This window comes from Aulostomus chinensis, chromosome 6 (genome assembly GCF_037954235.1).
Source record: "Aulostomus chinensis isolate RoL2024-O1b breed Wild chromosome 6, RoL_Achi_v1.0, whole genome shotgun sequence".
Classification (NCBI taxonomy): domain Eukaryota; kingdom Metazoa; phylum Chordata; class Actinopteri; order Syngnathiformes; family Aulostomidae; genus Aulostomus; species Aulostomus chinensis.
In genome coordinates, this window is record NC_141325.1 from 9,555,001 (window position 1) to 9,573,849 (window position 18,849).

The 18,849-nt window shown below is 41.1% G+C and overlaps 1 protein-coding gene across 3 annotated transcripts in view; it reads left to right on the forward strand.

Moving 5' to 3' along the window:
* Positions 1–18,849, forward strand: part of grid2 (glutamate receptor, ionotropic, delta 2) — a 506,248-nt gene that overhangs the window by 326,896 nt on the left and 160,503 nt on the right. For all 3 annotated transcript variants that reach the window (XR_015116476.1, XM_086206352.1, XM_086206353.1), the window contains one exon: positions 17,057–17,110. Coding sequence is in view for 2 of the 3 variants with exons in the window: in XM_086206352.1 (XP_086062478.1) it covers positions 17,057–17,110 (54 nt within the window). In the remaining variant the exon portion in view is untranslated. The remainder of the gene's footprint in view (positions 1–17,056; positions 17,111–18,849) is intronic.

The following is an 18,849-nucleotide window of genomic DNA, read 5'->3' on the forward strand; positions in this document are numbered from 1 at the left end:
CAAAAAAAGATAATTTTATGAGGGCTGTATTATATTATATTATATTATATTATATTATATTATATTATATTATATTATATTATATTATATTATATTATGTTATTAAAATGACATCTTAAGCTTGCAAAAGGAAATATAAATAACCATAAAAGTGATTTATTCTTGTTATCCTACCATCTTGCCTTCTTTTTTTCTTGTATATCAGTGATCACTATACTTCTACTCTTCATAATTTCTGAGTTTTTAAATTAGCTAATTGGCAGAAGATTTATAATGGCTGATTGAAAATGGTTAATCACTGCTTAAACACTCTATCTTAGGGAACTGTTCTGTGGGCTGCTTGATTTCAAGTCAATGACTTTGAGGGAAAATGGAGAAATTCCAAGAAGGAAAATACATGACAGTACAATTATTGTGGTTTAATTTGAACTTCAACATGTTTTCATCCCTTTTACCAGGATTTTCAGTGATTTCTTTTTTCATATACTTACAGGAATATAATGATGTATGCAAGCAAGAACTGTTACCTTTTTTTTGTGGCTGCCCGGATTATAATGCATTTATCGCCAAAATCCACATTATCATCATAAAATGTTCTGGTGGCAAACACTGGAGGAGCCTGAGGCAACACTAGCATAGCAGCTACTGACACTGTAATGGGTTTACGATGATTATCCCACCCCACCCTGTCCCTGCATGAACTTTTAGTTCACATTAGAATGTGTCTTCATACAGTAAAAGGAATATACAGCAAAGAAATATTCCATCCATTTTCTCCCTCTTATCCTGTTAAGGGTCGCGGGGGGGCTGGAGCCTATCCCAGTAGCCTTCAGGCGAGAGGCGGGGTTCACCCTGGACAGGTCACCAGTCCATCACAGGGCCAACACATAGAGACAGACAACCATTCACACTCACAGTCACACCTACAGTCAATTTAGAGTATCAATCAGCCTCGTCCCCTCTTGATGTCTTTGGACTGTGGGAGGAAGCTGGAGTACCAGAGAGAACCCTCACAGGAACAGGAGAACATGCAGACTCACACAGAAAGATCCTGTGCCCGAGTCAGGGCTTGAACCCGGAACCCTCTTGCTGTGAGGCAATAGTGCTGACCACTGCACCACCGCATGCATGTCATTTCAACTAAATTAATGCTAACTATGTGAAATTGGCGAAGATGCATTCTGGTCTCAGTGCTGCTTGGATCTGGACTTTACTAAAACCCAATCCGTTGCCCGACCTACATTTCTGCCCTACTCAGTCCGTCTCTGTAAACTCTTTCCACTCAGAGAACGTAGAGTGTCTGCACTGTCAAGTCATTGGATTCAATCTTTGTTATTTTGTTCATTGTAACATTGCACATAATGTCTGTCATTCTTTTGATGTCTGGCTTTGGCGTGCGATGAGCAAATGTTGGCGCACTTCTTGATGGAATATCTTTGAAAAAAGAGGAGATAAATGGAAGTGAAGCATTCATGATGGAACAACTTCCTGAAAGAAGGTGGATGGTGGAATGAAAAAGAGTGGTGATAAAAAAGAAATGAGACAAAAAGACGTATGACACACGGTTGGGGAACAGCAGGGAATGACATTTAGTGATCACTTGAGTCAAGAATGGCAGGGTGAGGTGGGAAACAAAGACTGGAAGGGATTAACAGAGATTAGAGTGTCTTCAACTGCACTTAATTTGATAAATGTCGTGACTCTTTGACTTATTTTTAAGAAAAAATTCTAAAACTAATGGACTTACTATCAGCTGCAATAGAAATTGCTTTTGAGTTTATCTCCAATTACTGTTCACATGCATGGCTCTGACCTATTTGACTTTGAAATTTGTGTTTGTTCTTTAGAAGAGAGAAGCTGAGGTGATTTTAATGGGTAAGGCAGAAAGCAGGGATAGATAAAATAGACAGAAATGGATCTTTTTTTTTTTCCACTGGATAAAAATGTTAAGAGAATTAATCGAAAAAGTATAGTGAGGTTATGATTGTAGAGTATGTTGTAATGGAGGCAGAGATTGTAGCAACCAGAACAAGGATAAACCTGTCTTATGAAGTAAAGCAGCACATGTAAATGTTCTAATTCTGGGATAGTCGGTGTCGTGTCCCTGTTCAACACACACACACACACACACACACACACACACACACACACACACACACACACACACACACACACACACAAAAACATGCCACAATATGTCACCATTCAGTCACATAGCAAAACCAACAAATGTCCATTTTTAATAATGTTTTAGCGCACTTCCCCTTTACAGTTGCTAGAAAATAGGCATTGGAAGCTGGTATTTTTTCGCAATTTTTTTCACAAGGGCCAACACCATAGAGCCTCCAGTTGGAACTGTAAAAAACTTTCCATGATATGGCAAAAGTTCTAACACGGGAGGCTATTTTTTTCTAACAAAGATATCACTGTGAGATACTTAATGACTTTTTAAGGGCTTCTGTCTTCTCTGCCTTTCATTTTCCTCCTCAGAACCTCCCGTCTGACAGTTAAGGCCATTATCATGCTGATATACTGCAGCCTCAGAACTCAGATCAAAATGACAAAATAAATTCCCCACTGCTGTATGGACTGTGCATGATGAATACATGCGTTCACACAAAGAACGATGGAGATGGATAAAAAGATCATTCTTTACCTAACACTTTCCAGTGCAATTAAAAGGGCACTTCAAGGGCTTGCTTCCAGTTCTCTCCTTGAACTTTATCATCGGAGAGAGATAGCATTATTTTCTTATCTCAACAAACAGGGTGTGTGTGTGTGTGTGTGTGTGTGTGTGTGTGAGTGTGTGATTTGCTGTGACATCAAGGTATTATCTGTGCACACATAGCTGGAAACTCTGATTATAGAGCATTACTGCTAAAGGACTGAGAGGTTGGTGCGTGTGTGTGTGATGGGCATGTGTGAGTGTGTGTGTGTGCGTGTGTGTGGAGCACCAAAGGTTAGAGCTATTGACTTCCACTAGTACAGCCACTAATGGGGTTGCCAGTAAGTACTTTAGAGACGATACAGATTTCTGTGGGGTTGTGTTTGCTTGTCGTCACTTGTCATCACACTTTTTTTTTTTCTTTTGCAACTGGCCAGCATGCTTACCTTTAGTATTTTCTCTCTCTCCCCTGCTGCTTCTCGGACATAACCACTCATATTTACGTGCTCTCTCCTTCTCTCGCTCTCTCTCTCTCTCTTTCACACACACACACACGCACACACACACACATACACACACATATGCACATACACATACACATATGCACTCGAAGCTTGTCTCTTCTTATATGAAATCCTTTAAAGGCTGAGTTCAAAGCGTGGTTTGTTGTTTCTTTTGTGTGGTTTGTTGTGGTTTGTAAACATAGCATTAATTCACATCAGACCCCTCCTCCCGGCACCAGAAGCACTCACCCTCCCACCTCCAGCCCTGCAATCACACGCTAGCCAGCTAGCACATGCTTAACACTGGGTAGGTCAAGCTCAACACCATAGGACAAGCAAACTGCTTGTTAGCAAAAGCTAAACTCTGGCTAGGACGAGCAAACCCCTCGGGTGATGTTTTTTCCCCTTTTTTTTCTCCTTCACTATACTGCATGTGTACCTACATCATACTGTAGGTCTTATTACTGCTATGTATATGTTTTATATGTACATGGAAGTCTAACCTTTACAGATGAAGCTATATTTACTAAACTATAGACAAAAACACAAGTACAATGAAAATTAAAACATCCTCTCCCTCCGCTCCCTGCACAGCTTCCTTCAGCTATTCCGGTTATGGAATATCCTGTGGGCTATTGCATCCTTGAGGAATTCCTGCCATCATTCATCCATGGGATTCATGATGATGAAGATTTATTAGATAAAAAAATGGAAGGATCTTTGATAAAATAGAGGCAAGTATGAGGTCGTTAATGAGTGAAAAATGTAGTCAAACTGCAAAGACGGATAAATACGGCTATGATAATAAATAGAAGGCTCTGGAATTGACAAAAACAAAGGTGGGGAATTTTGGAATAGATGAAAGTACTGTACCTTGCAAATATCTTACACTAAAGCGAAGGGCTTCATCTCCCAGAAGCCTCTTACTGCTCATGGCTGAATGGCCACAAACAACACAGTAGCTTTTAAGTGGATAATCAGACTCTGTTTTTGTTTTGTTTTTTAACTCCACAAGGAAGTTGGAGGCAGTAGATGGTCCGGTGGAGAAATTCATGATTTCCACCTCAACCTGCCTCCTTTCACAGGGTTCCTTGCTATATTTCAATGTGACCACATTTGCTGAATTTTTCTGTGGTTGTGACTCCTGCAGCCTCTCGTTGCAGCCTGCCATTCAGATGCCTAAAATGTCCATTCTTGCCATGTGCCTCACCTGGTTCATTAGTTGATGTCTGACTCGGCTTAATTTTGACCTAACTTCCAGAACAAAGTGAATATCACCCCACCCCCCCCACCCCCCCAAAAAAATGGATTGGTCCACATGTGTTGTTGTAATTGCAGGAGCTGGTGCAGTATATTTGACTGATTGACCCAGGAGGAGGGTCCTAAATTTCAATCAGGGGCCTTTTTTCTTTTACTGTTACCTTGTGGTTAATCTCACTGGACTATTTACAACTTGATCTGCTCTTCTCATTCACTTTCCCCTGGCTCTCATTTTCATTGTTCCCATCATTTACTATTGATAGCACATAGATATGTTCCTCTAAATATTCTAGTCTTGGCCAACTCTGTCTCCTTCTCTCTGTTTCTCAGTTGCATACATACAAATAAGAGGACTTGAACACGTTTGCCCACTTGGACACTGCCATGTTATCTCCTTCCAGCTCTCGTCTCTATAATAGGGTCAAAGCTCAGGCTCCCTCCCAAGGGGGCTGAGCAGGAAATAGAGGAATGACATGATCTGATAATTGAGGGGGCAGAAGATATAATCTGTCTTTGAGGTCAGTGGACCTATTAGCTCAGCTTTGCTTTGATTTTTTTTGGAGCATGGTGCCCCATCACTTTGATTTTGCAGAAATCTGTTTGTGTCAACGCTGAGCTGAATAACTTATTCATGAATCATCCCACCCATGCTCATCAAGTACTACGAGTTCTCCTTTGTGAATAAGTAACATTGAAATCTCTATTCTCTTTCGTTTTTCCTCAGCATGTATGCAAAAGGTTGAACTCATTATTATGACAAGGTAGCACAGGGAAAGGCTGAAAATGTAGTTTATTAAATACAAGTCATTTGTAGAAAAGTAAAATCATTGTCATTATTTCTGCATTTATTGTGTACTGCTTATTCTGAATCTATATATGTTAAAGATGGATATATTGCTAATGTTTTATATTTGTAAAGGCACATGGAGCAATGACCATTGCCTTTTTTTTTTTAGCAATAGTGTATTTTTGAATGAATTGGTAGAACAAACAGAATTAATACAGGTTGTTTTCCTCATGTTAAAAATGACTTTGTGATAATGACTTGGTGTGAAGAGGGCCGATGAGGTCAGTTCTTGCACTGACTGTTCATTGCAGTGATGGCGGGGATGATTTGAGGCTGGCTGTGAGAAGGACAAACTGAATTTTTTCTTTCGGGTGTTGTTGCTCTCGGCTTCTCTGATCCAGTGCTTCCAATACTCTCCCGCACCGAACTTTCCAGAGACGCACCAGTTTTACCAATCATGCTCGTCATCCTTCCAGGACTCTGAATTCGGGTCACAGCTTTTTAAGAGCTGCCTTTCGTGTTTCCTTGTTGCATTTCCGCTGACCATCTCACAAGTTCTCCCCATGACAGGGTTAGAACAGGAGATCCGTGTCTCACAGGCCATTTGGCAGGTGCTCATTTGGAATGAAGCTCGCAGAAGCTGTGTGGCTGTTCTAAACTGTTAGCTCTGGCATCCGAATGAAAAGCAAGAGGTTTCTGGTAGTCGTACTGCTCACATAGAGCCGTGTACGTCCAGTTCCCACTGGTATTATTTGCTCAGTAACTCTTTTTATAGGTAGGTGATCTTCATGCAAGTCCGTAAACACAAGATTATTGAACATTTCTGAAAATGATGGCCAGCAGTAAGAAAATCAGTCAGAAATAAAGCAACTTTTTGGGGATTTGTAAGCGTTTGAGGGATGTACTATATTTTGAAGACAGGAAGGAAATAGCATTAGTCAAAGTGGGAGGAAAAAGGTTGTGTATATAACGGTCTGTGTTTGCTTGTGTGGGTGATTGACACTTGTGGAAATGAAGCTATATCTGATGTCCTGAACAATCGACCTTGGGTTGATGTTTCATAAAGTATAGTCAGTGAAAACAGGATACAAAAGTAGTGACAGATGGTAGAGACATGAAGTGAAAAGAGTATAGAAATCATCTCGTACTGAGTCAAAGATTAGTCACACAAACACTGCAGCACATTGGTCTACTCTCTCTCTCTCTCTCTCTCTCTCTCTCTCTCTCTCTCTCTCTCTCTCTCTCTCTCTCTCTCTCACACACACACTCACACACACACACACAAAACCATTCTACACCACCTACACACAAACGTCCGCACGTCTTCATGCTCTTCCGTGTTTCATCCATCTTCATCTGTCTTACACTCATATTCTCCCACTCTATCTGACACACACAAACACACACACATGCATGCACACACTCACTCACACACACACACACACACACACACACACACACACACACACTCACACACACATATAGAGCAAACCTTTTGGGACATCTCATTTGACCTTGCCATGGGCAATTTCTGTTGGTATGGAATGTGACATTTAGGGCACGGGTTAATCTTTTAATTCACCTGTGTTATGATCTCCTCTTCCCTGTTTTTTTTCTCTGCACTGGCCCGACCTTCCCTCACTTGGGCCACTGAGCTACTGCTGGGTATTTCTTATTTGCCGCAGTTGTTGTAAAGATGTTTTACAGAGGCCAATAAAACTCTGTAATCGAAATATGATTGCCTGTTCCAGCTGCTCATATTCTACTTTGAACGTAATATTGATATTCCATCAAGATGAGTAAACAGCATTACTTGGAATTTCTGACCCAATGCTCAGATGTGTAAAAACGCAGAGAGTCTCGATAAATTTTTCTCATATTGTAACCCTGAGTGCTTTTTTTTGTGTAGCAGAAGTATATAATAATTATCAAGTAGTATTCTCAGGGAAAAAGTGTGTCCTGTTAAATGGAAATTGATTAAACAATAATGAATAATAATACACATCATTTGCATTACCATTTAAGCACGTAACACTAAAGCATGAACCTAAACAATGAGACTGATTTGTCAGCTAGCTAAATTCCCCTAGTTCCAAAAAAACCCCAAGAAACAGCAACTCATTATCATTGATTGAGTGCACAATTGTGTGTGAAAGCATGTAATATGTAGCCAAGCATGTTTAAGAATGTAGGCAATGCAGTATGAGACCAGTTTTAAATTAAGACCTACTGTCACAAGATGGATAGATAGATATTTAATAAGTGTTATGGATATGCATATTAAGCCTATGAAATGAAAAATCCCCTCATTCCTTTATGCAATTAGAAAAAGCAGTTAGCAAATCAATCAAATGACATACACAAACGTACACACACACACCCATACAAATGCACACACAGCTGTTTACCTAAGACCTATCAAGACAGCTTATTCAATTTGTTCCAGCCATTGATCTGTTCATATCTAAATGTCAGCTTGCATATCCTCATATATCCGCCCGCTGGTTGTGGTGTATGTGTGCAGTTGTTATGCGTCTATGTTTGTGTTATGTATTCTCTCTTTGGATTTGGCCGTGCTGGGATCTATGGTCTGATCGATAAACTGAAAGGTCTAAAAGTGCACACACACACACACACACACACACACACACACACACACACACACACACACACACACACACACACACACACACACACACACACACACACACACGCTTAGTTTGAGGATGATGTCTTGCCTGTTGGTCCCGTTACCCTTTGGCAGCACATGCGATTCACGACCTTTGCTGTCTTAGCTACTATATTAGGTGTCAGCTAGAAAGAGAGGAGATCAGGAGAGCAATCGAGAGAGCGAAAGAAACTTATATTTGCTGAGAAATGTCTGCTGAAGGGACAAAAAATAAATAAAAAAATGAATGACTCTGCTGCTCTTTTTTCTTGTTTTCATCAGAAAGTGAGTGATTGATCAATAATGCCGATGGTGTGTGTGGAGGGTTGGTGGGCCAGGGCGGGACCTTGTCAAGATGAGGGTTGGTGGCTTTTGTTGAGCGTGACAACCTTGTGTGTGTGTGTGTGTGTGTGTGTGTGTGTGTGTGTGTGTGTGAGAGAGAGAGAGAGAGTGAGACAGAGAAAGAGTGGGGGGTGGATTAAAAGACCATATGTGCATACAATGTCCTTACACAATCACATGCTTACATGCACACGCACACACACACACACACACACACACACACACACACACACACACACACACACACACACACACACACACACACACACACATTTGTGAAGCTATTCTTGTTAGGACATCCCATTGACTTCCGCTCATATAAACACACCAACCTAAGCGGTAAACAAAAAGCACAAATCACATTTTGTCTAAAATTTTTTAGAAAAAAAAAAGATTCAAATTCAAAGACGCAAGAAATAAAAATCAATGTAAAAAAAAAAAAACTATGCGACCACGAACACTGATGATTTTTGACCCTCTGGCCTAATGTATACACATATGACAAGAAGACGAAGAGAACACTAGTAACACCATAGATGAAGTAGAAGGGAAACAATTATTTCAAAATGGAGGGAGACGAGGTCAAACAAGTAGCCGACGCTCCTCCATCAAACATATCGGCTGTGTGGACTTATTTTGGCTTCCCATGTAAAAGACAAGGCAACAGTGAGATGATTATGGATAAAACAAAAACCGTGAGCCAACTATGTGGGTACACAACAAGCAGCAATAACTTGTATGTCTGCATATTAAGGAAGAAAATAGAGAATATTTGATTTTTCCATTTCTGATTTTTGATTGTCTTTAATCTTTATTTCGTATCGTGGGTATTTTGTTCTTCTTTAATATCTTCACACTCATACTTCAGTCCAGTGCTTTGAGGTCAAAGACATACTACATAATAAGGTTTGAAAGGAAAAACCCCCAAAACAAAACCTTTGCTTCTACTGTAACTGTACTGTATGTATACCAGTAATGTCCTCTCCTCTCCCCGGTGACTTGTTAGGGTTTAAATGTATGCTGGCTTGCTCAAAACTAACTTCCTCTTCCTTTCATTCGCCCTTCTTTTCTTACTGTTTGTGCAACCAGCTAAGCTAAACAAAAGCAACATCCCCCAATATGTTATCATCACTTCTTGTTCAAAGATCCCACCTTGACCATCTTCTTTCCTTCAGCTTTGGTCATTGGGGATGACCCTCAGAAAGCACGTTTTTCATCATTGCTCTTGCTTTCTTCAGTCAGTCTTTAACTCTCTTCTCCCACCACCGTGCCGCTCTGTCACCCTGAGCTGCAGTGCAGAATGAGGTCAGCTCCTTACCATACAAAGAAAAACAGTCCACTTCTGCCTCCTCAGGTGCTGGACGGTGCACCTCAGCAGGCAGCACTAGAACACGCAGGAGACAGGAGATGAACCGATGTTATTTTATTTGTATTAGTCTCATAAATATAACTTGTCTTTTAACAGTCTTTTTTTAAAAGCTGAGTCGACCTCTTAAATCATCCTCCTGAAAAATACTCCTTTTATGGACTTAATTCTTTTGTTGGGACATTTTGTGAATGTTTTAATAGGTATGTTAATAGCATGCCATTTGGCCAAGTCAGTTGCTGAAATTTTCATCAAAATGTATGACATTACACCCCCAGTGCATACTTTTACGCCTGAGTGGCCTCTTTGGTATATTAAAGTAGATTTATTGCCTCCTTAAAGTTCTTAAGCTATTATATTTTTTCTTCTATCTGGAATGTTTTTCTAGATAAGAGGCCCAATTTGATTTTTATGACAAGATGATCTTGAACACACTTTTATAACTTGAGGCACTTAAACAGATGTCTCAAAAATTAAACATTTATTCTACATTCTTGATTGCTGCGTGTTAACAAGTAATCATTGTTCACTCTTCCTCTTAAAGGTTTGTTTTAAAACTGCAGCGTGTACAATGGGCCTCCCCTTTTTTTTTTTTTTTGCTCATGCAAACTCTTGTAACAAATAAATATTGTTTTTCAAAGCTACAATCTATCCCTCAGTCACAGCTGTCAGAGCTGTGTACTGCGCATTCATGCTGGGTGAGCTGCTGTCCCTATGTGACGGACAGGGATCGTCTCATCTATTGTCATGATGATTTGTGGGTGACACGTGCGCACATTTTGGATTCGTAAATTCATAAAACACCACCAGAAAAACGAAACAAAAGGCCTCAGATTAGCAGTCTTAGCAACTCGTATGCTAACACAATGCCTGCCAGCCCATTTGCGTGTGTACGTCTGTTTGCACGCCATCCATCTGAGCAACACTGCTGTTGTTTTTCCCCCAACTATGTAAATCCAGGTTAGCAAAGAGGTGTCATAACGCACCGCACTCTGTCTGACATTGTTTCTTTTTTAACACTCCAATTTGCACACGTACACTTGACATCGAGCCATTCGCAATCAAACATGCATAAGGCACACTGTGGGAGTAGAGTGAGGCAAGTGACATTAAGCCCTAAATGGCAACGATGACATAGCGCAGTCGGTGATGTATCAGGGAGAAAATGCCTTGGTTAGCATGCACGAAATGCTCAATTCATAAAATTAGAGAGGGTGAAAAAGGGGGAGAGTGACTGTGTGAGACAGGTAGCTGGAAAATTAATGGAGAGAATGGCAATGGGGTGGCAGTGTTTTCACAGGCTTGGTAGGAGAGATTAGAGACATGTCGGTTTGAAATAAGAGGTTGTATGATTTGGAAAGATCACCTAACTTTGGATGACAATAGATGGTGCAGAGAGATGATGTCGCTGGCTCATGGGGACTACCGCTAGCTTCAGAGGGAAAATGTAAAACTGTGTATTTCATCAACAGGCCTGAGTGGGTCAAAGAATGATTGAGAGCTGCTTAAGGATGTGAGCAGGAAGTTAAAAGAGGCTGTATCTTTGTTGCTGAATAGATGGGATTGAATGTAAAAAGGACTTAATGTGTCATATGATTATTTCTTCTTTGGATTGGGCTTGGCCTCATTTGACAAATTAACAAATATGCCCATATAACGAATTCCAAATCATTCACGGGATTCCACAGCGAGCCCTGTTTTAGTGTTGTACACTAGAGGGTACTATTGTGCACCCTGGGGAAGAGTGCTGCATTTTTAGAGCAAAATATACAAAGAAGACACATCACATCATGCAGCAGAAAGATCAATCGTGTGTTTTTTTGGGGGGGTCTGAGCTGCTGTACCAGGCTGACTTAGGAGCACTGGTGCTCTTGTCCAAGAGGGCCGTGCAGCTCCACCAGGTCGATTACTGTAGTTTATTCTTTATAGTACACATTGCATGAACTGCATTACTCTTTAATTATTTTAGCAGAATGAAAAATCTATCAAAGGAAGACGTGACATCATCAGTGAGTGTTTATGATTACAAGGAATAACAACACAACTTAACTCTTGTCTGCCTTCTTAAAGTTCTATGTGCATTTTTCCTTCTCTGTCCATTTGTCAGTCATTCCAAATGTCCTCCCCCTCTCTCTCCCTCTCTTTCTTTCTCTCTCTCTGGTCTCTGCTCTTCATCTTACTGCATTCATGTGGAATAAACCGCTTGATAACAGTAATCACACCTTAAGAACTATCCATTGAAGTCTTATCCACTCTCTCTCTCTCTCACACACACACACACACACAAACACACACACACACACACACATATGCAGACACATAAACACAAATTAATTATAGTAATCAAGAAGTAAGCATGGGGTGGAGCAGGTTTATAGCACATAAATCTTTCCAGAGCATGCTAATGGTGGCACAATTAGAGTCAAATATGGAGAGAATATAAAAGTATTTTTTTCACAGCGTAAATAAACCAACAGAATTTTTGCTGTGGGGGAATTTGGTAGTAAGGAAACACTATGCACCGATAGATATTTCTTGTTGGTTGTGTGGTTGGTTCTGTACTTTAACTGCTTGTGTTTGCACGTTCAAGTGTGAAGCTGGGATATATGCAGAGTTTGGAGGGTGGGCTGTAGGCTGTTTGCTTGATTTGATCACAAATAGTGCATGAAATTAAATTACACAACTAATTTTCAATTTAGAGCACTTTATTCAATAGTAACGCCCACTCTCCCTCTTTAAGCACCCCCCCATGTGCTTTGGCAAAATCAGCTCATGCATTAATATATCTTACCTTCACATTATTTATGCGTTGTACATCCAGAACAGCAAGAACCTCATATGCTAGTTAAATTTTCCGTTCAATTTTATCTTTACGTATCAAATATGCACCTGTGTGTGGAGGAGTTTTTTGTTTTTTTTAAACTAACCGGCTTTTTGTCAATTCAGGCCTTGGCACGAGCAGCGAACCTTGACTCTGTGTGTCAGCCAACTACAGCTGTTTGCCAGAATCGATGATTTTTTTTCTCTTGTTTGGACTGACAGGTGGATGGAGGTCATAACAGGATCAAAATGGTCTTTGGCTATATCACAGCCACTCTAGGAAACAGACACACGGGGGTGCATAGAGGTATTATGTTGCTCAGCGGTCTCAGTCTGCATGTCTGCCTTCAGAGGGAAGGGATAAATAGATGGATAGATGGATAGCTCGATAAGCTGAACCAGGAAGTGCTCCTTCGTTCATCCAGGAGGTTTTAAAAAGGCTTGGCAGGATTAATAATAAATTATTCCAGTTTCTTTAATATACTCCTCTCCACTACAATTTCAAAGGTGTCTTGTTCACAGCCAATTACCGAGTCGACTTTTTAAGTGTACTAAATCTGTCTGTGTCCCCTCTTCCAGCGCTGCTCCCCCAGAACACTCAAGCCAGACTGATAGCTTTTCAACATCCTGCTTCACAGGTTGAAAAATCTCAGCTGCTTCTTCTTCTTCTTCTTCTTCTTCTTCTTCTTCTTCTACTTCTTCTTCTTCTTCTACTTCTTCTTCTTCTTCTTCTTCTACTTCTTCTTCTTCTTCTTCTTCTTCTTCTTCTTCTTCTTCTTCTTCTTCTTCTTCTTCTTCTTCCTCTCCTCCTCCCATACAGCCTTGCTGGGGTTCTTCCACTTCGCTCTGTTGTGGATGAGGACACCCAGGTGCTGATAGTCCTCCACCTACCCAGCATCCTCTCCAGGGGATTTGGAGCTGTCATTTCCCCTGTTGATCACGTGCTGCAGTGGATGATTATTTCTTCCAGCCTACTCCAGCAGTATTCTGTTCCTCTTCTCCCCCTGCCCATCACTTATGCACCCATCCACCTAGAGTTGTCAGAGAACTTTCAGCAAGTGCCACAAGTTGTGTTGAAAGTCTGAGGTGTCCAAGGTGAAGGAGGTAACGGAGGCAGCACAGTCCCCTGTGGAGCTGCTACCCTCCATTTCAGACAGAGCTCTGCTCAGTCAGACAAACCACTCTCTGGCTGTCAGGTTGTTAGTATTCCAGGGGATGGTGAACATGTCTACCCTCATTGCTTGCAGCTTTATCTCGGTAACAGTGGCTGGATGGTGTTGAATGCACAGCAGAAATCAAAGAATGTAATTCTCTCTCTGCAACCTCTTCCTTCCACATGCAAATGAGCTGATGCAGCAGGTATGATGCCATAGTCCCCTCCAAGAGAGGGTTGAAGGCAAACTGAAGAGGGTCCAGCTTTGATTTGAGCCGAGACCAGCCTCTCCAGCACTTTCATCATGTGAGATGTGAGAGAAACTGGTTTATGGAGGCCAGATGGAGCTGTTTTCTTGGGAAAAAGAACCAGGCAGGATGACAGCACTCGTATCTTGTCCTGAAGAGGTGTCACACTCTAGATAATGGCTTCTGCCTGCCATGTTGGCATGAAGTTCTTAACAAGACCATGTTTGTTGGCTTGTATGTATCGACGCTGGCACGCAGGGGCAGTAAGGGATGTCAGCAGCTGTAGCTGTTTATACTTTAGGTTGTTTTGTGGGTGTGAGTGTGTGTGTGTGTGTGTGTGTGTGTGTGTGTGTGCGTGCGTGTGTGTGTCAGAGAGAGAGAGAGAGAGAGAGAGAGAGACAGAGCGAGAAGGTGTGTGTTTGAACAGTTTCACCCCTGAGGAGTCATGTGTAGTGTTAGGAGTCTGCCCTTTCGCTAATTAGCTTGAAACATCTGTCCTGGCTGCTGCCACGGGGACGACATGATGGAATAACTGGAAACATTTGAACAAACAGCACATTTGTGACACGAACAGCAACGACGAACACAACTTATTCCCCTTTCCTGCTCACTGTGTCATTGTTTCAGTTGACAGAAAAACAAAACGGCAAGGGAAATGAATTTAAATTTAAAACATGTCTTTGCATGTCGTTTTTGTTCAGCCTCGTTTTAAGGAAAAGTCAAAGCGAGTAAAGCCGAAATGTATCTTGGGCGTTGAGGTAAAGATCTTGTTTTTAAACGCTCTCCATCATTTTCTTTCCTACCTTCCTCTTTCTCTGTATCTCCTCCATGTTTTGTGTCGGCAGAGTGTTTTATGGCCACCGTCGGTGTTACGATGATGAAGTTTTATGGGGACTCTGTGGGAGATTAAACCACTATTAGCCACACTCCGTCACCCTCTCCAGCTGTTGCCTTTTGTTTATGGCTAAAAAATCTTTTATGATACACGGTGCTATAGGCAACTAGACAATTATAGCAAATGATATACGGATGGTACTGTATTTTTACGTCTTGAATGAAGGGGGGGGTGAGGGGGGATAGAAGGGAGGAGGGTGCAGTCACAGAGTGAAAGGTTATCAATTAAAGGTGAGCTGAGATGATGGGATGAAAGGTGAGACAGGAGCAATTATAAAAAGAGCAGAATTGAAGGGTCATAATACTGTGTGACTGGAGGGAGGGGGTGAGAGACGAAGAGGTGAGAATGTTTCAGGGAGCGAGGGGAAAGTTAAAAGCAACGAGACTGAGCACTCAGGCTTTTTATAAAACTGAATGGTACAGATATGCCTTGAAATGATTTTAATGGGAGAGTTGTGGAAAGGAACAGAGACATTATCAAAGACATGATAGTCCAGTGCAGAGAGAGTGAGAGAGAGAGAGAGAGAGAGAGAGAGAGAGAGAGAGAGAGAGTGTCAGAGCTCAGAAGACTAATTACAGCAATATTACTTTTAAGGTAGCAATGAGCAAGATCTACACACTTAGCACCAGGGCAACCAATAGCCAGAAATATAGCCTGAAGCCTTTTTTTGGTTATTGTTGTTAGTTTGTTTCGGTTATTTTTGCATAGTTTGTCCTCTCCCCATGTTTGTTCGTTTGTGTGCTTGTGTGTGTGTGTGTGTGTGTGTGTGTGCGCGCGTGTGCGTGCATGCGCCCCCACGTCCTGTGCTAAGTTCCATATGTGTCCATCACTTGTGATACACTACAAATGCATTTTTAGATTTAAAAAAACCCCAAAAGATCATTTGTGGTCTGTACTGTAAAGATCTAGAAAGGGTTTAAAGCTGCTTTTTAGTTTAGAAAATTAGATTATATCATTATTTACAGAGAAGACAACGCTTTCTTTGAATCGAATTGTTTGATAGGGAAATAGTAACGTCTCAACACAGTTAAGGTGCGGTTAGCGAAACTGTGTCGGTTTGGTAATAATGCAAGACGGGACACTAAACTCTGGTGTTTGTCTGTGACCCCGATCCGCCTCCTGAGCTGCATTTGCTGAGAACTTGTGATCACTTTGGATATTTTGTGTGAAATCGCCCTTAAAGGCTTTTCAATTGATGTCCATTTATTCAGTCCATCAATCAATCAAGACCCCGTACATGCAGGCACACTGATAAATGTCACACTCCAGCTGTAAGAAGGAGGACGAAAGATCAAGAAGTAGCAGCTGTTCTAAAAGGTACTTTGCTGTGTTATGGCAGTCATATCAGAGGAGAGGTGTCACCGTCCTGCTTGTTGAGATGATTGAGTGGTGGTAATGAACACTGACAGTCTGATAGCAGGCTGGAAAGTGGCCATATAAACAAGGAAGTATCAGATAGAAAGTCAGGTAAAAGAGGGATTTCTCTGATAGATAAAGGGGAAATGGATGACCTTACAACACCGATGTCAGTGCTAAAGCTCTGATGGTGTGTTTGAGGCTCCACATGCTCTTCTGTCCTTTGTGTGTGTGTGTGCGTGCGTGTGCGCGCGCGCGTGTGCGTACGCAGTTGCTATCAGTCACTCAGCTCGCGCCATTTCAAAATGTCCTTGCTGTTGTGTTTAACAATTGTGTAGTTACTGGTTAAGACTTGACACGTATAAATATTTAAGTTTCATCATGAACTATTCATGAAAAAGGTTTGCATTCTTCCTCTGCCCAAAAAAAGCTATTTTGAGGCAGCGTATCCGTGGCTGCTATGGTGAGAGAGAGACAGAGAGAGAGAGAGAGAGAGAGAGAGAGCGAACGACCCACTCAAAAGTTCTGGCTGTCTGAATTAGTGAAACAAGCTGCAAAAATGACATTCTTTTAAGTCATAAACACTGTGTGCTTGCATTTGTTTGTGTGTGTGTGTCTGTGTGTGTGTGAACGCACATCAAATGAAAGCAACCTTGCCATGTTTGCATGGGTTTGAAGAGATTTTTTTGACTGATATCTTGAGCTCCTTTTGATGCAAGATTTCTCAAATACCCTGAGCTTCACACTGGCTTTAAAACTTGTACATTTCCATAATACTGTTTAACATAATATTCACCCATCAGCTATTGCAATTTGCAAGCCAGACGTATCTTTTAAAGCAACAACAGCTTCTCCTATTTTTGAAAAAATAAAGAATATAAAAACTGACATCTCATGTGTTTCCCTCCTCTGTCTTGGTCCAAAAGCTCAGTATTTATTTTTCTGCTTCAGTCTATTGCTGATACGCGATGTTGTTGTTTTGCTTTGTTACAGGTGGTGGAGACCAACTTGGTGGGCTTTGACTGTCACTGGATCCTAATCAATGAGGTGGGTTGCAATCCATTGATGCTGTTGATGGACCTTTAGTTCTCCTTGTTGTTTCCAGTATTCTGGTAATCTTTAACCGTTCAATTGTTTTTATTGTTCTTGGTGTTTTGGGAAAGAGAGGAGGGATAAAACGGTTGACGACTTTTTCCCCCACGTCACTTCAGCCAAAAACACTCAAAGCTTGAGCACGATTTATTTTACAAAGACACAACTGTCTTGTAGAGGCACAAACAATAGATCCTTCATCTTTTATCTTAACTTTTGATGGCCTTGGTAGAATTACTTTGGATGAGAATGTGTTTCCATATTTAATATCACTAGTTATCAGTGGCGAACAAAGTACGCACCCTCAGTACTTGAGTCGAAGTACAACTATTCCCAGTCAAGTATCACTCCACTAGGTGTGAGAGTTGTTAAGTCAAATTTAAAATACTTGAGTACTTAATTCTTACAAAAGCTTGATGCTAAAAAGTAACGAGTCATGACAACTGTCATAGGAATGTCAAAATGAATTAAAAGTAAAACATTTGGTTCCAAAAAGTGTAGATTCAAAGATATAACAGGTACAAATACTTCGGAAATGTATTTTTGTTACCACCCACCGCTGCTAATTGGGATAAATAAGAGCAAACATGTCATTCTACTAATCTTCCCCAGTGAAGTGTATTTGTGGTGTGGTGAGATATTCGTCAACGTTGATGTTTTGTCGTGACTGCTGGTCGTTCCAGAAACAATCAAGCTTCATCTTTATTCAGCCTTCAAGATCTTCTCGCGTCACGCAGATTGTTGTTTTGCAAAAACTAGGAAGATTAGCAGCATTTGTGTTTGTATATGTTTGTATATTGCTACCTAATGCAGTGTGTCTCAGTAGCCTTGGGCAAAACTGTGAAACTGGCAGAGCACAGCAGGGGGTCCATGCTGCTGCTGCTGCTGCCACTGACACTAACACACACACACACACACACACACACACACACACACACACACACACACACATATGAATGTATTGAGGGGAGAGAGTAAAAAAACATTTACTGTAAGAACATAAAAACCTAATTTGGTGCAAAACAAACAAACTAAAGAAAACTAAAGCACTTCTCTCTCTCTCTTTCTCTCTCTTGCTTTCTGATTCCGTTTGCAAGTCATAGCCTGTAACTATAATAATGCTGCTGAATGCTACAAGGCTCAGCGGCCCTATTAATTGCTTAGCTGAGCATGACATCTATTAATACTACAGGGACGCGCAATCAGTGTTTTCTGATGTTCACTTTTAAGAGAGCCAGGAAGTTGCCTTTTCTTTATTTTGACCATATTTTTTTTATCACCATAGGGTGCCATAACACTGCTACAAACCCTTTTGTTTTACATTTCCATTTTGTCGAGGTATGTGAAGTCAGTGTGCTGAAAACAAGCCCTGACTTCACACAGCGACTGCTAAATGTGTCCCATTCGCTAATCAATATTGGCGGCACACTATAATGTGCTTCTCATAATGAAAATGTGGTACTTTCCTAAGAGTACCTTTGCTTCAGCAACACCCTACTGAGCAGTCTATCATTAATTGAGCTGTCTAAAAAAAAAAAACGTCTGACTTCATGTTGCTTTGCATCTTGTCTGACATTTGGGAACGTCTAACACTGAGTGGCCTGCTCTTTTCATCATTTCCTGGGAGGTGAAACGTGTCACTATGCATGTGTGTACGTGTAACAGCAGGTCGCCCGCAACACTTTGTACCTGCA